This window comes from Microcaecilia unicolor, chromosome 9, assembly GCF_901765095.1.
Source record: "Microcaecilia unicolor chromosome 9, aMicUni1.1, whole genome shotgun sequence".
NCBI classification, from domain to species: Eukaryota; Metazoa; Chordata; class Amphibia; order Gymnophiona; family Siphonopidae; genus Microcaecilia; species Microcaecilia unicolor.
Window position 1 is genome coordinate 28,278,954 of NC_044039.1, and position 27,468 is coordinate 28,306,421.

Below are 27,468 nucleotides of genomic sequence, written 5' to 3' on the forward strand. Positions count from 1 at the left end.
TAACAAGTTTAGCAAAATAAGGCCTCCAAAACTGAACACAATACTCTAAGTGACGCCTCATCAACGATTCAAACAGGGGCAACTATGCTTTCTTCTGCTGGTTATGCCTCCCTCTATGCAGCCTAGTATTTTTCTGGCGGTGGCCACTGCCTTGTCACACTGTTTTGTTGCCTTGAAATCCTCACACCACCACACCAAGGTCCCTCTCCCTGTGATTATCGGCCTCTGACCTCCTAGCACATACATCTCTACTCCCTAAGTGCATCACTTTGCACTTCTTCGCATTAAATTTTAACTGACAAACATTGGACCATTCTAACTTTTACAGATCACTTTTCATGTTGTCCACTCCCTGAGGTGTTGCAAATCTTGGTATCATCTGCAAAAAGGCAAACCATCTGTCAGTTCACTACTTTGGGTCTTCACTTCAGCCCATCGAGTTTATTCAAGAGCCCCCTATGAGAAACCGTGTCAAAAGCTTTGTTGAAATCCAAGTAGACTACATGTGTCCTCGATCCAAAGAAATCAGATGTTTGGTATGATTTACCTTTGATAAAACCATGCTGTCTCAGATCTTGCAACCCACTGGATTCTAGGAAATTCACTATCCTTTCCTTCAGCAGCGCTTGTAATTTCCCACTTCTTCTGTCACCAATTTTGTGAAGAGGTACCACATCCACTCTTCTCCAATCCCACAGAACCACTCTTGTCTCCAAAGATTTATTAAATAAATCTTTAGAAGATCCACCAGAACATCTGAGCTCCCTCAATATCCTGGTCCCATGGCTTGTCCACCTTTAGTTTTTCAAGTTCTTCGCAAACACTTTCTTCCCTGAATGATGCCATGTCTGCTCCATTCTCATATGTACCTTTGTCAGCTGACATTTAAATACCTCTGTGACATAAATGCTCAGAAGGCGAGCCTCTGGCAAAGGTAAGAAAGCTCTGTAAAGAGGGAGCATGGGATGAAATTGAAAGGGGATAGACTCTGGAGTAATCTAAGGAAATATTTCTTCATGAAAAAGGTGGTGGATATATGAAATGATCTCCCAGTGGAGGTGGAGACCGGAACTATATCTGAATTCAGGAATGCATGAGAGAAGCACAGTGGATCTTTAAGGAAGAGGAAGGGATCCAGTTGGTATGGACAGGCAGACTGGATAGGCCATATGTGCCTTTAGTATCTTCCAGGCATAAAGTCCTTGTATCCATTTAATAGAGAATGATGTGTAATAACACACACACATACAATCCTTTAAATATTACATAATCTCTCAACAAGAATAAAATAAAAATCAGAACAAAAACTGAGGATGACAAGTGATAAATTTTCCAAATCATTAACAATCTAGATATTATTTTAGTAATAGTCTCTTTAAACAAAAATACTTCATATTTTTAAAATTGTAAATTCAAATATATAGTTGTAAATAAAAAAACAATCATACTGTTTAGAGGCTACCTTGTTAGATAGGTTGTGTCTCTCTTCTGGCAGTAGATAGAACTGAGTCACTACTGTATTGTTGTCTTGAAAAATTCCTACATCATACCACTGACTGTCAGTCTTCGTTACTGTGCTCTGCTGAATAAGAACAACAGATTTATTATATCAACCAGCTCTAATTTAGCCTAATTCTCAAAACGAAAAATTACATTTAAAAAGCGAACACAAGTTAAAATAAAGTTCCAGACAACTTACCAGTACATTTTGCTATCAGAACAAATTTAGAAAGGGAAAAACTTTTTTTCATACGCAACTCTTTATGTTGGTTTGCAAAGAAAGATTTAGATTTTTACCAAACAGGATTATCTGAGCCTACACATACACCCCCACCAAGAGCCAAATGAAACGTGGCAGCCAAAGTAGAGAAAGCAGAGTGCTTAAATGTAACAGAGGCTCTCCATAGATATCAGGATAATGCAGGCACACAGCTAGTTGTCATTCAACGGTTTCTAAGATGGAGAATCACCTTCCCCAACCCAGAGCCTTTCAAAAAGGTTTTACTAAGTGTGTACATGTGGTTCCCATGCTAGAGTGTGCTGAAATCTCCCTGTTCAGTCTGCCAACATGAATAGTGTACTGACATTGCTTTTGACTCGTAACCACTTGTAACCACTCTCGCCTCCACCTACCCTCCCCCTCCTCCTTCCTGTACACATTGATTTGATTATTTTTTGTCTATTAGACTGTAAGCTCTTTGAGCAGGGACTGTCTTTCTTCTATGATTGTGCAGCGCTGCGTACGCCTTATAGCGCTATAGAAATGCTAAATATTAGTAGTAGCTACTATGGCAATATATTTATTTTGAGGAGGTGAGAGGAATGGGATATCTACATTATCCTGCTGTCTTCCAAGAACCCATTACAGGTGAGCAACTTTGCTTTCGTCAAGTGACAGCAAAGAATAACGTAGCCACACTGTTAGTGACTACAAAGCTAAGAATTGTCTGCTCACCTAACTTCAAAAAAAAAAAAAAAAGAATGAGACAACCCAGACTAGTGAGTTGTTGGGCAGTGCTCCCGGCATGAAATGAGTCACTGCCGAGGTCTCTTGTTTCACAGTTTATCTCTGCTTGTCTATACCTTTTGTGACATTGTGCTGGGCTTTGTTGATATACATCTGTGATTACTGCCCCTGTATTTTCTAGCTTTGGACCATTTTCAATTTGTGTGTAAAGAAAATGCAGAATCAGCCTTTCCACTTCATTTGGAGGAACAAATCACCAAGAATAACTCGGAGAGTATTTTATATAAGAGTAAAGAGGATGGAGGCTTGGGAGTTCTTAAGTTAATGCAATATTCACCGAGCACAGCAGGCCAGGTATTCTCATATAAGTACATAAGTAATGCCATACTGGGAAAAGACCAAGGGTCCATCGAGCCCAGCATCCTGTCCACGACAGCGGCCAATCCAGGCCAAGGGCACCTGGCAAGCTTCCCAAACGTACAAACATTCTATACATGTTATTCCTGGAATTTTGGAGTTTTCCAAGTCCGTTTAGTAGCGGTTTATGGACTTGTCCTTTAGGAAACCGTCCAACCCCTTTTTAAACTCTGCTAAGCTAACCGCCTTCACCACTTTCTCCGGCAACGAATTCCAGAGTTTAATTACACGTTGGGTGAAGAAAAATTTTCTCCGATTTGTTTTAAATTTACTACACTGTAGTTTCATCGCATGCCCCCTAGTCCTAGTATTTTTGGAAAGCGTGAACAGAAGCTTCACATCCACCTGTTCCACTCCACTCATTATTTTATATACCTCTATCATGTCTCCCCTCAGCCGTCTCTTCTCCAAGCTGTATAGCCCTAGCCTCCTTAGTCTTTCTTCATAGGGAAGTCGTCCCATCCCCGCTATCATTTTAGTCGCCCTTTCGCTGCACCTTTTCCAATTCTACTATATCTTTCTTGAGATGCGGCGACCAGAATTGAACACAATACTCAAGGTGCGGTCGCACCATGGAGCGATACAACGGCATTATAACATCCTCACACCTGTTTTCCATACCTTTCCTAATAATACCCAGCATTCTATTCGCTTTCTTAGCCGCAGCAAGAAAGCGACATCATCAGACACAGTCTAGAGTGGATCCTGGCTAGCGTATAGATGTTTCAAGAAAATTCTAGCAGCGTCCCACTGTGCATGTGTGGGTGCCTTCCCACCCAACACGCAAGCATGGGTCCCTCAATCAGGTAATATAGCTAAAGGAATACAACTCCTAGGGGAAGTGGGAGGGTATGTGAGAATACCTGGCCTGATGTCCTCAGAAAACATGTGCTAGAAGTAACATCTCTTTCTCCAATAGACATGCAGGCCCAGTTGTATTCTCACATGTGGGAATCCCTAGCTACCAGGCTCATCAAAAACAAGAATGCTACGACAATAGGGACTCGAAACATCGAGGCCTCAAAGTCATTTTAACTTGAACCTATATACACACTAGCTGTGAAGGTGCAGCCTGGAACATATCAAAACGGGGCCTAGGAGGATGCAGTTGGATTCTAGTCACTAAACAGATCTACAGGACTTTCTGACTGAACCGACTATCATGTTGGGTATCCTGCTCAAGGCAGTCGTGAGATGTGAATGTGTGGACTGAAGGCCATGTCACTGTCTTGCAAATCTCCTCTATGAAGGCAGAACTCAAGTGGGCTACCAACGCAGCCATGGCTCAGACATTATGAGCTTTGACATAACCCTTAAGAGTCAGCTCAGCCTGGGCATAAGTGAAGGAGATCCAATCTGTTAGCCAACTGGAAACTGTGTGCTAACTGATGGCTATCCCCAACCTGTTTGGGGCAAAAGAAACAAGAAGCTGGGTGGACTGTCTATGAGCTTTAGTCTGCTTCAGATAGTAGGCTAAGGCCATTTGCAGTCTAGGGTATGTAAAATGCTTTCGCCAGGATGGCAAGTTTTGGGAAAAATATTGGCAGAACAATTCACTGGTTATGATGGAACTCAACACCTTAGGAAAGAACTTAGGGTGCATGTGAAGAACTACTCTATTATGATGAAACTTAGTATAAGGTGGATCAGCTACTAGGGCCTGAAGCTCACTGACTCTGCGAACTGAAGAGACCACCACCAAAAATACAACTTTCAAGGTCAGATACTTCAGATGACAGGAGTCAAGCAGCTCAAAAGGAGCTTTCATCAGCTTGGTGAGAACAACAGTGAGATCCCATACCACAGTGGGAGGTTTGACGGGGGCTTTGTCAACAGCAAACCTCTCATAAAAAAAACAACAGAGATGGGAAGCACTAACTGCACTAAGATGAACCCTTACAGTGTTGGTTTACAAACCAAAGGTGCAGGAGGTATTCAAGTAGTTTTTGGGTAGAACAAGTAAGAGGATCTATGGCATTGCCTCTCACACCAGATGGCAAACTTCCTCCACTAAAAAGTGACGTCTTTCCTGGAAGTAAACAAGATTCTGGAGACACCCTCGGGTAGATTCAACAGCAAAAACTATCTCAACATCGATAGCATTAGAGGCAAAAAAACATAGTAAAAATTTTTTTCAGTATATCAAAAGCAGGAAGCCGGCAAAAGAAGCGGTTGGACCGCTGGATGACCGAGGGGTAAAAGGGGCAATCAAGGAAGACAAAGATGTAGCGGAGAGATTAAATGAATTCCTTGCTTCGGTCTTCACCGAGGAAGATTTGGGTGGGATACCGGTGTCAGATATGGTATTTCAAGCGGACGAGTCAGAGAAACTTACTGAATTCACGGTAAACCTGGAGGACGTAATGGGGCAGTTCAGCAAACTGAAGAGTAGCAAATCTCCTGGACCGGATGGTATTCATCCTAGAGTACTGACAGAACTGAAAAATGAGCTTGTTGAGCTACTGTTAGTGATATGCAATTTATCCTTCAAATCAAGCGTGGTACCGGAAGATTGGAGGGTGGCCATTGTAACGCCAATTTTTTTTTTTTTTTAAAAGGCTCAAGGGGAGATCCAGGAAATTATAGACCAGTGAGTCTGATGTCAGATCCGGGGAAAATGGTAGAGGCTATTATTAAAAACAAAATTACAGAGCACATCCAAGGACATGGATTACTGAGACCAAGTCAGCACGGCCTTAGTGTAGGGAAATCTTGTCTGACCAATTTACTTCATTTCTTTGAAGGAGTAAACAAACATGTGGACAAAGGGGAGATGGTTGACACTGTGTATCTGGATTTTCAAAAGGCGTTTGATAAGGTACCTCATGAAAGGCTACAGAGGAAATTGGAGGGTCATGGGAGGAAATGTCCTATTGTGGATTAAAAACTGGTTGAAGGATAGGCAACAGAGATTGGGGTTAAATGGGCAGTATTCACAATGGAGAAGGGTAGTTAGTGGGGTTCCTCAGGGGTCAGTGCTAGGACCACTGCTTTTTAATTTATTTATAACGATTTAGAGATGGGAGTAACCAGCGAGGTAATCAAATAGCGATGACACAAAGTTATTCGAAAGTCGTTAACTCGTGAGAGGATTGTGAAAATTACAGAAGGACCTTACAAGACTGGGAGACTGGGCGGCTAAATGGCAGATGACGTTTAATGTGAACAAGTGCAAGGTGATGTATGTGGGGAAAAAAGAACCCAAATTATAGCTACATAATGCAAGGTTCCACGTTAGGAGTAACGAACCAAGGAAGGGATCTGGATGTCGTCGTTGATAATGCACTGAAACCTTCTGCTCAGTGTGCTGCTGCGGCTAGGAAAGCTAATAGAATGTTGGGTATTATTAGGAAAGGTATGGAGAACAGGTGTGATGATGTTATAATGCCATTGTATCACTCCATGGTGCGACCGCACCTTGAGTATTGTATTCAATTCTGGTCGCCACACCTCAAGAAAAATATAGTAGAATTGGAAAAGGTGTAGCGAAGGGTGACGAAAATGATAGCAGGGATGGGACGACTTCCCTATGAAGAAAGCCTAAGGAGGCTAGGGTTTTTCAGCTTGGAGAAGAGACGGCTGAGGGGAGACATGATAGAGGTATAAAATAATGAGTGGAGTGGAACAGGTGGATGTGAAGCGTCTGTTCACACTTTCCAAAAATACTAGGACTAGGGGGCATGCGATGAAACTACAGTGTAGTAAATTTAAAACAAATAGGAGAAAATATTTCTTCACCCAACGTGTAATTAAACTCTGGAATTCGTTGCCGGAGAACGTAGTGAAGGCGGTTAGCTTAGCAGAGTTTAAAAGGGGGTTGGACAGTTTCCTAAAGGACAAGTCCATAGACCGCTACTAAACAGACTTGGGAAAAATTCACAATTTAGGGAATAACATGTATAAAATGTTTGCACGTTTGGGTAGCTTGCCAGGTGCCCTTGACCTGGATTGGCCGCTGTCGGGGTCAGGATGCTGGGCTCGATGGACCTTTGGTCTTTTCCCAGTATGGCATTTCTTATGTACTTATGAGGTCGTGAAGGTCAGGGATGGGAGACTGAGAAGCAGAAGAGGTCTCTCATTCTGCATGATGAGAGTCGGAAAACACTCCACTCTCCATGATTCTTTGGAGGACAACAGAAAAAGAGGAAACCAGATCTGCTTCAGCCAATAAGAGGTGATTAGGATTATAGTTCCCCGATCTTGCTTGAGTTTCCACGAAGTTCTCTCTGTGAGAGGTATTGGAGGGTATGCATACAGAAGACCTGTTCCCAAATGTAGGAGAAAGGCATCTGATGCTAATCTGCCATGTGACCTGAGCCTGGAACAGAACTGGGGCACTTTGTTGTTGAGGTGAGTGGCAAAAAGATTCACTGAGGGAAGGCCCCACTCTCAGGAGGTCTTGTGGGCTACACCCATATTGAGAGACCACTCTTGAGATTGCATTATCCTGCTCAGTCTGACAGGCTGTTGTCCTTTTCTGCTAGGTACGTGGCTCGCAGAACCATCCCATGAAGGCGGGCCCACTGCTACATCTCTATCACTTCCTGACACAAGGAGTAGTAGCCCATAGTCCCCTGCTTGTTCATAAAATACACTGCAACCTGATTATCCATTTGGCAGGGCTACAGAACCAAATTATTTTCATCCAATCTCTGAAAGCCTTTAGGGCGTTCCAAATGGCCCTCAGCTTGAGGAGGTTGATATGGAGATCCGTTTCCTGAGCAGACTATGTCCTTTGGGTGTGAAGCCCACTGAAATGAGCTCCCCCTCCCAGGTTGGATACATCCCTTGTCAACACTGTCTGAGGTGGCAGAATTTGGAACGGTACTCCCACAGTCAAATTTTATCGAACTGTCCACCAGAGAATGGAGGAACCTGGATGACTTCCGCTAAGTCATCCAGGTCACTGCCTGAGACTACTGGGAAGCTAGGGTCCACTGGGCCTCTCTCAAATGGAGACGAGCCATGGGAGTGACATGCACTGTGGAGGTCATGTGGCCTAGCAATCTCAACACCTGCCGAGCTGTGATCTGCTTGCTGCTTTGGATTTGTGAGCCGATTGCTACCAAGGCATCCGCTCTCCCTTGGGGCAGAAAAGCCTGAGCTTGCATTCTAACAGGCAGAGCTCCAACGTTCTCCAAATGATGTACTAGGAAAAGGTGGGACTTGAGGTCGTTTATGATGAACCTGGTAGTTCCAGCAACTGAATAGCTTTTTGCATCGACTCTTGCGCCCACTCCTGCAATGTACTCTTGGACCAGCCAACTGTCCAGACAGGGAAACAGGTAAACTTCCAGTTTGCATAGTAACACTGCAACTACTACTAGACATCTATTTATTTATTTGCTGCATTTGTATCCCACATTTTCCCACCTATTTGCAGGCTCAATGTGGCTTACATTATGCCACAATGGCGATCGCCATTAATGGAATGAAAAGTTTAGATTGTTTATACAATTAAGGTACATAAAAATATCAGCTAAACTGGGAGTAAATGAATAAATAATTCATATCAGGTATATGACATGAAGGACAAGGTACAACATACAGTAATAATAATGTGATTAAAGTAACCTAATAACAAGAGTTCAATATTGGTTTGTTCTGGTGTAGTTTTGAAGTTAAGTCATTTTGGAGAATAACCTGGGAACTGATGCAAGGCCAAAAGGCAGCATATAATACTGGTAGTAGTGTTTCCCTACATGGAATCCGAGACAGTTCCTTGATTGGGAAGTATCAATATGTGGGTATAGGCATCCTTCAAGCCCAGAGAGCATAATCAATAGTTTTCCTGAATCATGGGAAGAAGGGTGCCCAGCGAAAGCATCCTGAACTTTTCTTTGACAAGGAATTTGTTCAGGCCCCTTAGATCCAAGGATGGGACAGAATTCCTTGTTTTCTTGGGCACAAGGTAGTACCTAGAACAAAATGTCTTCCTTTGTTCCCCTGATGGCACAGCTTTGACCGCATTGGCCTGTAGAAGGACAGAGATTTCATCTACAAGTACCTGCTTGTGCCAAGAGCTGATGAGTGTTGTTCTCGGTAAACAATTTTGTGGTTTCCAACACCAATGAAGTGCGTAACTGAGATGGACTATTTGAAGAACTGACCAGTTGGAGGTTACAAGGGGCCATCTTTGATGGAAAAAACTTAGCTTCCCCCCTACCAGGTCATCTGGACTATGGTTATGCTCTCCTAGAGCCAGTCAAAAGCCCATCCCCTGCTTCGACTGGGGAGCAGGCTGAGGCTTCTGAGAGAGAGTGTGCTGGGACTGGTGCTGCTGGGCACAGCGAGAAGGCAGCAGAAACCTACACCTTTTAGTAGGTCCATTGCTTAGGCCCACCTGAAAATCTTCTGGTTGAGGAGGATGCAGCTGGAGGCTGATGAGAGATGAACTGGATGGTGTCAGTGTGCTTCTGTATGAGGTCAGTGACTTCTTCCACATTTGTCCCCAAAAAGATTGCCTCCTTGGCAAGGTGCATCCGCTAATCTTTCCCGAACCACTGGTTCTAGGTCAAAGGCATGCAGCAACGAGAGTCTACAATCCTCACACCCATAGTGGAGAGTCTGGATGCAACATCAAAGGTGTCACAAGTGCCCCTGGATAGATACTTTCTGCACTCCAGCTACTCACTGGCCAACTGGAGAAGATCAGCAGTCTGCTCCTAAGGGAGAGAGACCACGAGAATAAGATTACTGCTTAGCAAAGACTTCAAGTGGATGCTTGCATAGAGCTGGTAAGACTGGACATGGGCAATAAGCATTTAGGCCTGAAACTTTCCTCCCAATCGAGTCCAGTGTCCGAGTCTCTGTACCTGGGGGAACTGAGACATGAGTCCTGGAACTCCTAGCTCGTTCAAGGGCAGATTCGAATTCCAAAGAGTGGTGAGGCAGATGAGCCCTCTCAAATCTGGAAGCCCTCTAAATATGGTACTGCATATCAATCTTCTTAAGTGCAAACCTGCACTGAGAGGGGAGACTCCCAGTTCATCAGCACATCTTTATCGACAGGGTTTAATGGAACCGCAATCCCATCCTTAGGAGAAGACTCAATCTAGGACAGACATCTTTGCCCTGGGTTCCTCCTCCGTCTCCAACTTAAATAGGAATGACCAAAGTCATATCCTTTACAAAACCCGTGAAAGAGACCTTCAGGTGAAGATTTATGTCTCTCTTGAGGTGGGAAGAGATCAGAAGGGACCCCATAAGATGACTCCTCTGATAGGTAATGAGGGTCATTTTCTGAGTCCGAAGAGCGGTCCCAATCAGACTCCTCACTGTACTCTGACTGAAAGAGTGAGTCTGTGCCAACCCCAGCTCAGTGGTACCACCCAAACCCCAGCTCAGTGGTACCACCCAAACCCCAAAAGGAGTCGGGATACAGCCCTACCCTCAGACTCTGGGGAACCTTTCTCCCACCGACGTTGAGAGCACTGCATGGGTCGATATCAACACCCGTCAGGGCGCCAGAGTCAAAGACCATTCTATAGGCAAGGTAGGAGCCTCAGGAAGAATCTGGGTCTCGGGCAGTTGCGGCTGTCGCAAGTGCCCTCTTTGTCTGAGTGGTGTGCAGCAGTAGCATCTGCGCCACTCTTCCCTGGGCATGGGTTTGTACCACTCATCGAAGGTAGGAATCAGCAAAGGCTGGGGAGCCAGGACAGAGACAGCCTGCAAACCAAAAGTGAGAACCTGGCTGCCTGGAGACTGGCGCACCAGCACCTCCAAGGGGAGAGGGAGCGATCCTCCCGGTGTCGACACTTCTTGAGTACCAGTGATGCCGATGCCCCCAGCACCGTGCATCGAAGAGGACCGATGCTGGTGATTTTTGGGCTTCCCCCAACACTGAGCATTGTGGTCCTTTGGTGCTGAATAGGACGACATCCAAACTTGTACATGTCCTTGCTGTCAGGTCCTGGGGCCAACTATCAGTGCCCAATGTTGCAAGAGGTGGAGACCTCCTTGATGCTGATGCATTCACAGTGGTAGCTATCTGGACAGCCATCAATGTGATGGATTGGCCTTCAAGGAGCCAAAATGTCTCTCCTGCTGGACCTGATGCACCCTCTGTGTCTTCAAGTGCATTTTCAAACAGAGAGAACAGGCATTAAGGTCATGGTTAGGCCCAAGGCACCAAGTGTGTGGGCCCGTTATCAAGATCACCCGATTACAGTGGGCGCACCTCTTGAAGACACTGGGGGTCTACTTGAACATTGAGAAAAGAATCGCGGCCAAATTAAATTTCTCAATTTTGGACTACAAAAAGGTGCATGGCCCAAATCGAAGTCCGTGCTCAGGCCTAGATGGGCCTATGGAGCTGCAAACAACAAAGAAAACTTGAAAGGCTGAAAACACCAAGAACCAAGAGGAAAAATAAAAAAAATTAAAGACAAAAATGAAGAAATGAGGGAAAACATATCCGCACAGGAAGGCACTGCAAAAACAGAGAAGAAAGCTGGGGAGACACATGGAAAGACATTTAGCCAAACCAGGAAAGTTTTCAAATTTTAATGCCGATTAAGGAAAATCGTTATAAATTATATAGGTGATACCTAACATCAGAGCAATTAAAAATGCTACCCACAAAGCATAGACGAATGCTGGCACAAATGTGGGCAACAAGGGAACTGCCATTATATTTTGGTGGGATCGTCCCATAATATTCCTTAATTGGAAAATGATTCAAAATAACTAAGCAACTAATATCACTGAACCCTAAACTACTGTTTATTGGGGCTTTTGGAGGAAATAGGACTGGGGAAATATAAAAAGCTAATATAGTATATCACTTAATAGTGGTGGCAAGATGTAAGATCACCAAGGCATGGAAGCAGTCTAATGTTCCTGGTATAATACATTGGGTAAAGAGAGCTAAGATGGTGATATTTATGGAGAAGCTAATAGCAACAAACAGGTAGAGTTCTGGGGGTCACCAGATGCAATGGGGGAGGAAGAAGAGCAGTAAGAAATGAGAATGGTTAATTTGGCTTAGAAGATTTTGAAGTAGGAAACTGGGTTGATAAGGAGGTGTGGGAATAGGAGGAAGAAGTTGCAGAAAATGCATTTGTTGTCGTAAATTGTATAGCTAGTTTCCGAATAAAACTGTGTACCAGATGTTTGTTACATTTTGGGAGTTATAAATAAAAAAATGCCCACAAAAAAGTAAAGAAAGGAAAGCACGCTTATTTTTGGTCTTGAAAAAATGTACCCACACAAAAAGCAGATGCAACTGCATCAATACTTTTTCCTATAAAATTTTAAAAGCAAAGCACACCTATACTTTTTCTTTGGCTACTGCGGCAAACTTCGTAGGTAAAAGTTACCCACAGGGTTCATCACTGCAGATAAATTTTATTATTTACTTCTAATGACCTAGATCAACACTTACTGGTGACTGAGCAACTGGGTCCACTGCTTGATTATTGCAGATATTGGCAGGAATCAACAAGCTGGAAGATTTGGCAACTAAAAATTTAAGATATTTCAGCATTACATTAGATATGTACTAATGAGTGTAGATATCTCAGAAATGCAGCAATGAACTTTATTTTAATCATAAGCTAATAAAAGCTTATACACACTTCATCCTCCTCCTGCCAGAAATCAACGACATACTTGAGGGACTCTGCTCTGAGAGATGCATGTAAAATCAGAAACTAGAATCTTTCCCCCCTTTCTTTTGCAATTAAAATGTAAGATTATTTAATTTTTCTTCAACCTATTTGTAATACTCCCACAATAATGCAATAATCAGCTGTCTTGGTGGCAGGGGGCAGAAAGCACATCGCTATACCAATGCTTACCAATCTTTTTGTGGCCTCGACCCCACAATAGCGGCAAAGTAAAAACTGTATGATCCCCCCCCCCCCAGGATCAAAATATATGATGCACTTAAGGAGACCCCACCCAGACCTCAAATGTTGGTTTTGTGACCCCCATTTGGGGTCCCAACCCACAGCTTGGAAAGCTCTGAGCTATACAGACCAATAAAACTCATGTTTGACTACTTGGATTTTGAATTTTAAAATTATGTGTTTTTCAAGATGCTCTAGGTAAGTTACAATTCAAGTTCAATAGGTAGATCCTAGACTCAGAGGGCTAGATTTACTGAACTACACATATGCATTAATGTGCATGACTGCAACAAATATGTCTTACAGTGAAATCATGTACATTAAAGAGAAATTAGATCTTACCTGCTAATTTTCTTTTCTTTAGTACTACCAGACCAGTCTAGTCCAGAACCTGTGGGTTATGTCTATCAACCAGTAGATTGATTGAGAGAGAGAGAGAGAGAGAGAGAGATACACAGAACTATTTTAATTCACCCCTTAAGAGCACTGTGCAGCCTTAGGTACTCAGTATTTTCACTGACAAAGTAATGGATTATGTGTTATCCCTCCCATTTGAGGAGTCATGCTTAATGGACCCATGACAATACTCAAACAATTTCGAAAGGGTAGCCTGCTGGAGAAAAAAAAAATTGAATGATGTACAACTAGAAGGAAAAGAATACCATTAGAGAAAGTAGAACACCTCTGGACTGATCTGGAGGGACTAAAAGGAAAGAAAATTAGCAGATATGATCTAATTTCTCCTTCTTTAGCATTCTCACCAAACCAGTCCAAATCCTGTAGGATGTAGCAAAGCAATTCCCAAGAGGGTGGGACTGCAAAATCTCTGCCCAAATGTCACTGCCTTGCATGTTGCTGTACTCTCATATAATGAGCATGTAAGGCCTGAGAGGCCTGAGAAGCCTGCTTCCCCATGAACAAATAAACTGACGCGATAGTCTCCTTCAGCCATCTAGCAATTTTGGGCTTGGAAGCCATAAGGCCAAGCCTCTGTTTACCAAAAAAACACAGTCTGTCCGATGTGCAAAAATCTAATTCACGACCTTCCAGATATCTAATGAGGACTCTACGCACATTGAGAAACTTCAAGAACACTGAGCGAGCCTCTTTGTCCTCTCTACAAAAGGACGGACGTTCTACAGATTGGTTGAGATGAAATGCTAATACCACTTTCAGAAGGAAGGAAGGAACCATGCATATGGAGACCCCTGACTTCAAAATGTGAAGGGATCCTGACAAGAGAGAGCCTAAAGCACTGCAACCCTACATACCGATGCAACAGACACCAGAAACATTGTCTTTAACGTAAGATCAGTCAAGGCAGGCCTTCTGGAGTGGCTCAAAAGGAGACTTCTGAAAAGCACAAAGGACTAAATTAAGGCTCCATTCTGGACACGGCGTAAGAAAGAGAGGCCGCAAGCAGCCCGCTCCCCATAAGAATCGAACGATATCCAGATGAGCTGCAGGAGACATCTTCTGTAGTCAGCCCCCAAAACAGGAAAAAGCCACAACCTGAGCTTTTAGAGAACCCAACGCCAATCCTTTCTAAAGGCTTGCCTAGAGAATCTCTAGGATGTGTGCGAACAGAGAAGGGAGAAAAGTCCATGCTCAGAACACCAGCCCTGAACATCCTCCAGACCTTTGCATATTTATTTATTTATTTATTTATTGCTTATATCCCACATTTTCCCACTCGTGCAGGCTCAATGTGGCTTACAGTAAGTTAAATAAAAGTACAAACTTAAAGGTTATGCAAGCATCTAACAGAGTGAACTAGATAGATATGTGCTTCCAAGCCTGATGCAACATAGCAAATGACCGAATCAGAATAACCTTTTCATCTCAACCGAGCCCTTTCAAAAGCCAAGTCATAAGATCAAGGGGCACAGATTCCCCATGTGCGCCAGACCTTGCTTCAGTAGACCATGTACCTGCTGAAGATGGAGAGGACCCCCGCCCAGCAGTCAAATCAGGTCCACATACCACGGCCTCCGCAGACAATCCAGGACTACAAGAATTACTCGACAGTGCAATGTGATTCTTTTCAACACATGACCTACCATGGGCCAAGGAGGGAAGACAAACAGTAGATGTGTTTCCGGCCAGGGCTGCAGTAGGGCACTGATCCCCATCGAACCCGGTTCTTTCCGATGGCTGAAGAACTTGGGCACTTTGGCATTCCTTTTCGTCACCATCAAGTCCAGAAGCAAGAGAACCCCATAGGTCTACTATCCACTGAAACCCCTGGCTGGATAGTTCCCATTCTCCCAGGTACAAGGAGTGCCTACTGAGAAAGTCTGCCTCCAATTTAAGGACCCATGATGTGAGCTGCCAACAAGCAGAGAAGATTTTTCTCCACCCAATTGAGGGAAGCCACCTCCATTGCCATCGGACTGTGGATCCTGCCTTGCTTGTTGATATAAGCCACCGCCATCACATTGTTGGAGAAAAACCAGACAAGGGCCCCTGCTAGAAAGGGAGTGAAGTAACGTAAAGCATTCTGCGCTGCCCTGAGCTCCAAGCTCCAGATGACCTGTGTGAGATGGAACTTGTAATGAACTCCCCAACCCAATTTACTGGCATCCGTTGTCACCACCTCCCATTGTGTTATCTGAAAAGGAGCGAAACGATCAAATTCCTAGGTGACAACCACCACTGCATACTCCATTTGACAGCCAGCAGCCAAGGAAGATGAAGGACGTACTTCTGTGACACCAGAGACCAGTGGCTGAGAAGAGATTAACAGCTGCATATGAGCCCTTGCCCATAGCACTACTTCCATCGCCACCGTCATTGTCCCCAGAATCCGGAAGCAGTCCCAGACCCTGGCCCTGCCTTGAACTGTGCTCCATGAAGAAGAACCTCTTCTTTGCTTTGTCGAATAGAATGCCCAGATACTCCAGCATCTGTGATGGGGAGTTAGTCTACTTTCTCGAAATTGATCACTCAACCCAATGACTGAAGAAGATGGACAACTTTGTCTGTTGCCACCATGCTATCCAAATAGTACAACACACAAATGAGTCAGTTTATTATTTGCTCACACCTTTTCCAGTAGTAGCACGAGGTAAGTTACATTTAGCTACACTGGAATGCGAGTGAACTCTGATTCCCTGGCGCCGAAGGATGTCACAATCACTAAAACCATGGTAAGCTTTCTTAGAGCCGTGGAGAGACTGAAAGGTAAAGCCCTGAACTGGAAGAGACAGCCCAGCAACGCAAAAAACAGAAACCTCTAATGTGGCAACCATATGGATATTTGCAAGTACACCTCCTTGAGATCAATCAAGGGCGGTGAGAAATTCTCTTGTTTGATCCGAGGCTATGACTGCTCTTAGTGTCTTCATGCAAAAGCAGGACACTCAGAGGCAGTGGTTTAGACCTTTGAGGCAATGAAGTAGACCGAGTATCTGCTTTGTCCTTGTTCGACCTAGAGAACTGGAACAATGGCCCACAGAACTAGCAAGGAATCTATGGTGGCCTGAACCTTGATCACTTTGGTTCCCTTTGAACAAGTAGACTGCAAGAAGAAAGCAGTAACTGGGTGGGAGAACTCTATCTTGTAATCTTCTGTAAGAATATCCAGAACTCACTGGTCTGGCGTGATTTTGGCCCACTCCTTCCAAAACATCCTCCCACCAGAGGAAGAAAAGAGTGAACCAGCCTCGCATCACTGCGAAGCTCTGGAGGAATTGGGCGCTCTAGCTGATGAGTGGAGGAGTGGCCTAGTGGTTAGGGTGGTGGACTCTGGTCCTGGGGAATTGAGTTTGATTCCCACTTCAGGCACAGGCAGCTCCTTGTGACTCTGGGTAAGTCACTTAACCCTCCATTGCCCCAGGTACAAATAAGTACCTGTATATGTAAGCCGCATTGAGCCTGCCATGAGTGGGAAAGCGCGGGGTACAAATGTAACAACAACAAAAAAAATAAGAGGAGGACTTTCTGTGCAATTCTGGTCACTGCATCTCAAAAAAGATATAGTGGAATTGGAAAAGATACAAAGAAGGGCAACGAAAATGATAAAGGTGATGGAACAACTTCCCTATGAGGAAAGGCTAAAGGGGATAGGGCTCTTCAGCTTGGAAAAAAGACGGATGAGGGGAGATATGATAGGGGTCTATAAAATAATGAGTGGAGTGGAATGGGTAGATGTGAATTGTTTGCTCTTTCCAAAAATATTAAGGACCAGGGGGCACGCAATGAAGCTACAAAGTAGTAAATTTAAAACAAACCGGAGAAAATATTTCTTCACTTAATGTGTAATTAAACTCTAGAATTCATTGCTAGACAATGTGGTAAAAGCAGTTAGCTTAGTGGAGTTTAAAAACGGTTTGGATAGAATCCTAAAAGAAAAGTCCATAAGCCATTATTAACATGGACTTGGGGAAAATCCACTGCTTATTTGTACGATAAACAGCATAAAATGTAATGCACTGTTTTGGGATCTTGCCAGGTACTTGTAACCTGGATTGACCACTGTTGGAAAAAGGATGCTGGGCTTGATGGACCTTTGGTCTGTCCCAGTATGGCAAAGCTTATGCGCTTATGTTCAGAGCAGAAGAAATGTTTTCAGATCTTCAGAGCTATTCTAATATCTAGTAAATGAAAAAGTGCAGAACCTTAAAGTTGGTCCCAAGCACCATGGGGACTACAATGGACAGTGCTAAAAGGTAGGAGGAGGCAAGATGCCATTCCTCTGGATCAAGAAGTTAAGTGCCCAACTGGAATCCTGCTTGAATATTTTGTATTCCGCAATGAGCACTAGAGACAGAAGAAGAAAATGTTTCTTGTATCTCCTTATCTGATGACTTAAGGCAGTGTAATAAGATCTTCAGGAAACCACACCCTCATAGCTCTTTTGTGAAAATGAAAACAGGCGGCCTACAGCAGTAAACAAACTGCAAAAAACTACAGAGAAATAAAAGATCAGAATATTATGGACCAACACCACCTGATCGGAATAGTGAACATCCCAGTCAACAGACTAGAATCCAATGTTATTAATCAACTGGGAGATTTAAGGTGACACCTCAGTACAGAACCAAGACCACCAACTTATACTGCACCATGCAAAGAAATCCAGGGGTAGAGCAGACTCATGGCTCTAGGAGTACAGCGACAAACGCAACAATACAGAACTCTAAGGGTTTTGAGTGAGCTCGAGGCTACTGGACTAAAATTACAGATGTTACCATCAATTCCATCATGTGCATCTGATCCCATCACCAAAGCTCCATGTGACACAGAAGCCACAAAGAACTGGAATACTCCCTGCACTCACAGGGAAACAGTGTTTGAAGTGAGGAAGCAACTTCCCATCCAATTATGTAAATCCTTTCCAGGGCAAAAGAAGACAACAGTGCTGAATAAGGGAGGAGGGGAGAAGAACTCAGACTCCAAGTATCATCCCTGTTCCAAGTCCAATTCGATTGCTTTATGACTTCTTTTTAAAATGAAACTTACAACCTTGACTAAGGTACTCTTCAGCTCAACTGACACCCAATTCTCCAAACGGGGCAAGAGCTGACTCAATAACCTGTCCAGAAGATGCACACCTGCTTGTCATCATCTGCTGGAAACAAAAAAATACTGAGTAGCTAAGGCTGTATGGTACCCTTAAGGTGCAAATCACACAGAACTACTTTGTCTCCACCCATCCGCTGGTCGATGGGCACAACCCGCAGTTTCAGGCCTGGTCTGGTAAAGACAGTAAGGAAATGCATTAACACTGGTCAGAAAATCTGGTCACTTTGTACCTGAAGCTATATAAGGGCAAAGTAACTTGTTCAACATCACAAATAAAATCAGTGGAAGAAACAGGATTTGAACTCTGGCTCCTCTAGTTCTTGGCTCATTGTTCTGTTAGATTTCTAGTAATCTGATCTAGATTCCAAGACAAAGTAAGATTTCAAGTGCAACCTGTCAGCCCTTTGTTATGGAGAACCAACGTGTTCGTTGTGGAGCCATAGGAGAGACTGGGGATATTCCTAGATGCCAAAGATTAATGTACTTCTCAATGGTCAGGAATAAATAAAACAAATTTAAAATTGTGTTATTTCTGTGCCTGGAATAAAACTCCAATACTAGAAAAGATTACTTTACTCCATACTTTAGCACAGTTTCTATTTTGCTCTCTCATTAAAATTTCTTTGAAATGTAATCCATGATTTGTAATCTCAATCCACCTTAGCAGATTTCATTAACTGTAAATAAAGATCGTACATCTTTATTCTTTACCACAGCAAAATTCTTTGATAATCTATTCCTGAAGTATGGGTGAACAAAAGTTTAGTAGGAAAAAAATGTCACATGAAACTATACAGACAATCACAATACCCACCACTGAAGTATAAAAAATTTAAGAGAAAACTGGACATTTTTCAAACTAATGTCTCAAGGCAACCTTGAAAGAAATGAGTAAAATCAGATTACAGACAGCTGGGTCATATATTTCCTTTAGGACTTTGGTAGGATTTACACTTATCACGTTAATAGCAAAGATTAACGTGCAATAAATTAAAATGTTATGTAGTAATGGGCCGATGATCAGAAGCAAACGCAGGTGCTAGAGGCTGTTAACACCATACTAGCGCCTGCATTTGCTACCACCCCATGATCAGAGCCCCGAACACGTGAAACAACGTGCTCGCGGGCTCTGAATGCAACTAGCATGCAAATGCATGCAAAACAGGGCTCTTAGCACGCAAATGCATGCAAAACAGGGCTCTTAGCACAAGTAGAATGAAAATGCACGCCAAACCTATTCATCCCCAATGATCAGCAACCAGTGCGCCAAAGATTGGCTCGGAGCTGGCAGTAGGGTTTGCAGACCATTGGGGAGGAATGGTGAGCCCTGTCCAGCATGCATTTGCATGCTAGCTGACCCCCCATTCCCCCCCAATGCAGCAGCCCCAGCAGGAACCCCAACCTGACCCGCACCCCCCCCCCCCCGATCCCCAGCAACAGGGGGCTGGAGGTCTGGCGGTCCTCCGGCCCCCGACAGAGGCTCGGGGGGGGGGGGGGCTGGAGATCTGGTTTGTCTCTAGGCCCCCTAACCCTCCCCAACATCCCACTGATTTCCCTGGTGGCCCAGTGGGCCATGGGTAAATCCACCTCCCCTACCTGGTGGTCTAGCAGCCCTTCCCCACCCCCCTACCTGCAGTTGGAGGAGGGAGGTGGCCTCCCTCCTCTTCCATTGGCGCCGCCTGCAAAATGCCAGTACCCAGCCCTGCCCAATGCATACTGGGATGCGCTGGGCGGGGCTTCATCCCAGGATGCACTGGGCAGGGCGCTGCCATTTTGCAGGTGGCACCAATGGAAGAGGAGGGAGCTACCTCCCTCCACCAACTGCAGGTAGGGGGGTGGGGAAAGGTCGCTAGACCACCAAGTGGGGGGGGGGGGGATTTACTCGTGGCCCACTAGGCCACCAGGGAAATCAGTGGGATGCTGGGGGGGGGGTTATGGGGGCTGGAGACCCACCGGATCTCCAGCCCCCCCCCCCCCCCGGAACCTGTGTCCAGGGGGGAAGTCAGGGGGGATCGGAGGTCCACTGGACCTCCAGCCCTCGTTTCTCTTGGCTCAGGTGGTTGTAGTTGGGGTCTCGTGGTCCCATGGATCTCCAGCCCCTGTGTTTGACAAGTGCGGGAGGATTGCGCCTGAGCACATGATCAGAGAGAACTGCATGCTTAAATTTGAATGCAATTATCTCTGACCATAGGTGCGGTAAAGCCCTGTGCTGTTCCAGCACGGGGCTTTTGATCATCTGCCTGTAAATGCACGGGACTTGCAATGTATCTGCAGAGCACCATGTTACTTGGAGTGGTAGATAACATAGCAGTACCTCATTCTATCTGTCACTGCAGGTTAACATGGCGTGGCCCCCACAATATAATCTTCCCCACATCTCTCCTCAAGATCTAATCTCCCACACACATCAGATCTCCCTGACAGCCTCCTGAACCCCAAACCCGAAGTGAAGAACCCCTCTCATCTGATTGCCCTCTTAGTGCTCCCCCAACCGATCCAAACACACCCTGCACATAAATCCTGCTCCTCAAAGGAAACATCCCCCCCACCCTCAACAGAGGCTGCCCCTTACCCACCACCCTGTTTTCTCCCCCTAGGACCTACCGAGGATCTTCTGCAATAGCTCAGCAGTCCCAGGAGCAGTCCCTCTGTTCCCACCCGGCACTGGCCAGTCAAAATAGCTGTCACGGTAGTCTCCTGGTGTAGTATGACCTCTTGTGCTGCAAAACTATCACTAGGAGTCAAGGCAGGCATGAGGTGACTGGCTGAGGCCTAGGTGGAAGCCCTGCCTGGTATTACTGAGCTAATGCAGAAGACCCTCAGGTAGGTCCTGGGTGGGGGCATTAAGAGGGTGATCAGATGTTCAGGGGAGGAAGGGGGTGGGATCAGAGCTTTGTGGGGGGTTGGAGGATGAAGGGTATTGAATCTGGGAGAGAGTCCACTGCCACTGCACTAAGGCTGATTTTATGGGGCCTGCCAACCCAGGACTGCCAGTAGTGCAGCTGTACTTATCACCTCCTCCTGAGGTGGAGGTAAGTTTAGCTGTGCTACTGCCAGCCATGAAAGCTAGTGCACTGTACCAACTCATGTACTAGCTGTCACAGCCACATATGTCATGCCCATCTCCTGCCCACTCCAACATTAGGCAACTAACATGGCATTTTTACCATGCACTACTGTTTTTAATGTAGTAGACAGTAGAATGGGCCCACAATACTCTACCATGCAGTAAAAGCCATATTAGCTGCTTAATGCACCTCAGTAAAAGGGCCACTTAGTGTACATTCAATTTAATTTCATAAGTTTGCAGAATGAATTTCCAAAGGGAAGATAAAACAAAAAAGTGATACCTGCATATAGATTATAATCAGTTTAAAAAGTCACTGTAAATCTTTCCAAAGAAAACATTCTAATGGAATAGAAACGATGGTATGCAGCAATTTTTATTTTTTTCCTGGCTTTGAGGACTGGATTTTCCCTTCATTTTTGTCAATTGATCCATAGTTAGCTCCATTTAAGTTTTGAGAGAAAAAGGGCAAAATGCCTTCAAGCCAGTTCTTCTTGTACAAGTTTTGAAACAATATATATATTTTAACCAAGAAATTAATTTCTGGAAGCAGAAAAGGCTACATAAAAATTGGTGAAATCAAATACTTCCTAGAATTCAAGTACACTACGATAACTCAACAAAGTTGTGTCTAAAAAGTAAGGCTGTTGGACAATTAAAAATCTTAATCATGATTAATTTCATAATTTTTTTTACATTTTGGGCTAACAGGTCTGGCATCGCTGTACTTGCCTGAGTCACAGACAGCATCTGCAATGCAAGCATGCCCTCTAATGCAAATTCCTGTTTCCGCACATACAGGAAGGCTCTTGGGACTGGCAGAGGAAGCTTGCTTGCATTGCAGACACTGCCCGCGACCCATGCAAGTATAACAATGCTGGTCCAAGATGAATTGCAATTAAAATTTTTAACTGCAAAAAATTAACTAATCACATTAACTCAATTCACAGCTCTGCTAAAAAGATGGCTCTGGGGGAATTAATTTGGTGAACATCACAGGACCAAGAACCTGTGAGACAGTGATAGAAATTTTCAGGTAAGTCAGATGATCAGATTCATACATATACAGACCATGAACATGAGAAGATAGAATTTATATGCCAAGCTATCAATGCAGCAAACGTAGGGTTACCATATGTCCGGATTTACCCAGACATGTCCTCTTTTTGAGGACATGTCCGGGCAACCGGGCGGGTTTTGCCAGCCTCCCCGTTTGTCCAGAAATCCGGACAAACGGACAGATTGCTAGCCTCCCCTCCCCTTACTTACTACTGCCCTGGTAGTGACCTCTTCCGCCTTCGGGGCAGGAAAGAGCCCCCTCTTTCCTGCCCGGAGCACTGCCCTGCATGCATCCTTCCTGTTTGTGATCTCAGCACCGATTCAAAATGGCCGACAAGAGTTGAAGTGACCTCGCGAGACTTCAACTCTCGGCGGCCATTTTGAATCAGCGCCGAGATCACAAACAGGAAGGATGCATGCAGGGCAGTGCTCGGGACAGGAAAGAGTGAGCTCTTTCCTGCCCCGAAGAGGTCACTAGACCACCAGGGCAGTAGTAAGGTAAGGGGGGGGGGTGACGGGGAGGGGGAGGGGAAAATGTTACAGGGGGCGGAGCAGTGTCCTTTTTGGGGGACAAAATATGGTAACCCTAAGCAAACGTGAACTTTCACCTTCCTACCCACAGAGTTTAACTACTACTATAAACTACAAAAAAAAAAGGGAAAGGGGGTGGGGGTGGGAAGATAGGCCTTACTATAAAGTTACACAAATAACCCTAAAACTAAACGGGGGGGGGGGGGGGGGGGGTGGAGAGAGAGATCAATTATTTAAAAGTCACTTTCTTGATCAAGTAGCATCATAATGTTATTTCACATTGAAAGGAAACAGAAGTATTGAACACTCTCCTCTTAATTAAAACAGCAGCCCTTCTGTGTCTATAAAAGCGCCCTGGGCAATTTGCTTTCAGTCATAATTTCATCTTTCACAAGAACCCTACAGACATGTACAGAAACAAGATAGGCTAGCTTGATTTTAGTTTTCAATGAAAATGAAGTACAAAACACCCATCAGCCTTTATAAGCTCTGGCTAATTCTAATACAAGAGAACTGCTTTCCATGTTTTGTCAGCTTTTCTCTCCCACAAGCAGTCTGACACTTCACCTTCCCTCTTTTTCAGGCAACACTCATACCCTGATAACAGAGTGTTCATGAGAATATTCAAGATATGTCCTATTCTCTTCTCTTCCTATTCAATAGATTCAAAATGTATATATATATATATATTTTTTTTCACATACACATATATAAATGTGTATACATGATGTATATATATGTACATATATACGTATTTGTGTGTCTGTTTCTGGCGCCAAATACAGTACGTGAAACGTATTTTCAAACCTTCAGATTTTGTACTGAATGTTGTTAGTGACGTTTCGTCTTTAATAAGTGCCCCGTATGTACGTGATGATTCAGTTTTAATGGCCTGCTGGGTTACCATAGCTTGTGTGCTGTGGACTGTACAGGATGCAGAAGCTTCGGGGATCACAGTTTGTGGGTTCAAGTCATGTAATTCCCCTAAATTTGTTGATATTTTAGGATCTGAAACATAAAACAAAATGGAAAAATTATGTCTTACCTGATAATTTTCTCTTTCCTTTAGTCCCAACTTGTGGGTTATATCCATTGACCAGCAGATTGAGACAGAGTAAGAAAAGTAGTTGTTGGTGCAGTTATAGTGCAGTCCTGGAGCCCTCAGTATTTCAAACAACAAAGCAATGGAGCTTATAGAAAGCACATACTTTTTGAAAGAGTGAAAAATCAATTCACTTGTATCTGTTCTACACTGCTCAGCATTTTAAAGACCTCAATCATATCCCCCCATCAGCCATCTCTTTTCCATGCTGAAGAGCTCTAACCTCTTTAAGCCTTTCCTCTTATGAGAGGAGTTCCATCCCCTTTATCATTATGTCCACCAGAATATGCACAATGCAAAGCAGAAGATTCATTGAAATAAGCATAATGAGATATTGCACTCTCCAGTCACCCAGCTCTGAGCTACTTCTACCCATTTAACTATTTTCTCACCTCTGCAATAAAGCTGCCTCTCTTCAGATTTCTACCGCCAACCACTGATACAGCTCTCAGAATTACGGAGTCTCTGTGCCCTGGGGCAACACTTCTGAACATCTGACTGTGAGTAAATTATCTGTGTTTATTCAATAAAGGAAACTTCAGAAAATGAAGAGACTTCAGGTGTGTGCTGGTGTGCCAAGGTTATACTTCAAGATATTGAGACTTTACAGTTAACAAGTCTTAAGAGGCATGACAGTGGAGGAGTGGCCTAGTGGTTAGAGCACCAGTCTTGCAATCCAGAGGTGGCCGGTTCAAATCCCACTGCTTCTCCTTGTGATCTTAGGCAAGTCACTTAACCCTCCATTGCCTCAGGTATAAACTTAGATTGTGAGCCCTCCTGGGACAGAGAAATATCCAGAGTCCCTGAATGTAACTCACCTTGAGCCACTACTGAAAAAGGTGTGAGCAAAATCTAAATAAATAAATAGCTTATTTGGAGAAGCTGAACTTAAAATGAATCATAGTAACATAGTAGATGACAGAAGATAAAGACCTGTATGGTCCATCCAGTCTGCCCAAAAAAGAAACTCATAGTAGCTCATCATACCTTATACTTCTTGAGCTTGATTTGTCCTTGCCATTTGCAGGGCACAGACTTTAGAAGTTCATTGATGTCCCACTCTAGCCCATCTGTCTAGCCACGATCAGGGCACAGACCATAAAAGTCTGCCTAGTACTGGCTTTGCTTTCCAATTACTGGAGTTGCTATTTAAACACAGCTAAGTTTGTTTGGTTCCATTCTCTATCCATATAAGATTTCTTTATATGTTTATCCCGCACATTTTTGAATTCTATTACCATTTTCATCTCAATCACCTCCCGTGGAAGGTAATTCCAAGTATCTAACACCCTCTCCGTGAAAATGTACTTCTTGACATTATTATTGAGATGGCCCCCCTGCAACATCAATTTGTGTCCTCTAGTTTTACCGCCTTCCTGTCTCTGGAAAAGGTTTGTTTGTAGATATGAGACAGAAATTCAAGTATTTGAAAGGTATCAATCACCTTCATCTCTCCTTTCCTCCAGGGTATACATCCTCAGGTCCTCAAGTCTCTCCTCATACGTCTTGTGGCACAAACTCTATACCATTTTCGTCGCTTTTCTCTGGACCACTTCATGTCTTATGTCCTTAGCAAGATATGGCCTCCAAATCTGAATACAATACTTCAAGTGGGGCCTCAACACCTCCTTTCTTCTTGTTATACCCCTCTCTATGCAGCTTAGCATCCTTCTGGCCACAGACACCGCCGTGTCACATTGTTTTGTCACCTTGAGATCCTCAGATATCATCACCCCAAGGTCTCTCTCCTGAGCTGTGCTCAACAATCTCTTGCCTCCCATCTTGTACATCTCTTTTGGATTTCTGCACCCCCAGTGCATCACTCTGCACTTCTTTGCATTAAATGTTAACTGCCAGACCTTTGACCAATTTTCTAATTTTTAGAGATCTTCTCTTTAGTCCTTGAAGCTAAATATTGCTGAATTCCAAGAAGGAATCCCAGACAATTCCCATGCAAAAAACAAGCTGGAGGGTAAGGATGGCATAATCAAAAGAACCAAGATCAAGTAAAAAGGGCCCAGCCGAGACTGGGAGGTGAAAATATCATTGAGTTGGTGCCAAGAAGAGCCGAGCCTGTGATGTTTAGTGCAGTCAAGAGAGTGAAGCTATAGTAAACCAGTAAGTCAATCTAGGTGAACTAATGAGAAAAGCAGAGGAAGATCAGAGAGGAAAAAAATCCATCAGAGTCTGAGAGACAGTGCAGGACCTAAGAACCACCGCTGAGACAGTGCGTGTAGAAAAGCACAAGCCTTAGTACAACTAAGGGTGTGCAAATAACCATAAAACAGACTAGTAAGCACAAATAATTGAGGCTACAAGGAAAAGAGCCAATTCAGTCTACCAAGCTTAGCAGCGCTAGTGTGTGAGGAGAACAAAGTTGATTCTGTCTTCTCTCACGGCAAGCTCTGGAGAGAGAGAGAAATAGCTAAGACTGCAAAGAAAAGGACCCCAAATCCAAAAGTAGAAGCACAGCTAAGTGCAGAGAAAACCGAGAGGGCATAAAAACCAAGTCAGTGAGTAGAAAAAAAAACAAGTGAACCTTGCCCAAAGCTGCAGAGGTGAAAAGAAAAATAAAACCAAATGCTACAGATATTGAGAAGCTTAGTGAAGAACCAAAAAGATCAGAAAATCTCACTGCAAACAGTGAAAATGCATTTGAAATTAAGAGAAATGCAGGCTGTGAACCAAATGTGATTACAGCACACACCAATTATAGAAACTGCAAGTAGAAGAGTTGCTGTGCTAAAGAAAATAGTTATGAAGACAGTGAGAAAAGAGCTCACCAGCAGGATCAAGGCAAACACTGAAGTCCTGAAAGAAATATGCTGTGAAAGTTCTGGGGTAAAAGCCAACAAAACCGAGTTAGTGCAGACAGTTCTGTTTTTACTAAAAAAAAAAATAAAAAGTTAGGCTCATGACACCAAGTGTCTTGCAGGCTTAAAAGAATGACACCAAAAGAAAATTGTACAAAACATACTCAAGTACCAAAGAGAACTACGATGCCAAGAATTATCGCCTCCTTCTGAATAGAAGAGAATCGCCAATAAGCAAAAACCCAGCTGGCTGTCAAAAGCCGAGAAACATAGTAAATCAACATAAAGGAATACAGTATTTACAACTGTAAGACTGTAGGCAGCCACAAGAATGAACACTAAATTAAAAGTCAATAGCTGAAAATAAGCAATAAAAGAGTATACTTGCTTTGACAAAACAGTGGGTTTTCTAAGCTTGTGAACTGTATTAATTTCATGAAGTTTATTTGTCCTAATTGGCTAGCAGATGGCGTTTGTTTTTGTGTTTTGAAGCTGTTGCAGAAAGACTTTCTTTTCCAGATTAAGCTTGGTGAAAGGTAATCTGCAGTACCATTGGGCAGATACTTTCAAAGCTGGTGTCCTGGGATCTGATTGGCCCTGGAGTTCAAATCTAGCCACAAGGTACTGGATTTTCT

The 27,468-nt window shown here is 43.8% G+C and overlaps 1 protein-coding gene across 7 annotated transcripts in view; it reads right to left on the minus strand.

The window, feature by feature from the left end:
- HCFC2 (host cell factor C2) overlaps window positions 1–27,468 on the minus strand; it is a 106,593-nt gene that overhangs the window by 23,471 nt on the left and 55,654 nt on the right. For 4 of the 7 annotated variants that reach the window (XR_003943341.1, XM_030214414.1, XM_030214420.1 and 1 more), the window contains exons 11-13: window positions 23,726–23,926; window positions 12,270–12,346; window positions 1,463–1,582 (exon numbers count right to left, since the gene is read on the minus strand). Coding sequence is in view for 6 of the 7 variants with exons in the window: in XM_030214414.1 (XP_030070274.1) it covers window positions 1,463–1,582; window positions 12,270–12,346; window positions 23,726–23,926 (398 nt within the window). In the remaining variant the exon portion in view is untranslated. The remainder of the gene's footprint in view (window positions 1–1,462; window positions 1,583–12,269; window positions 12,347–23,725; window positions 23,927–27,468) is intronic. The other 3 variants (XM_030214415.1, XM_030214418.1, XM_030214417.1) reach the window with 3 other exon arrangements.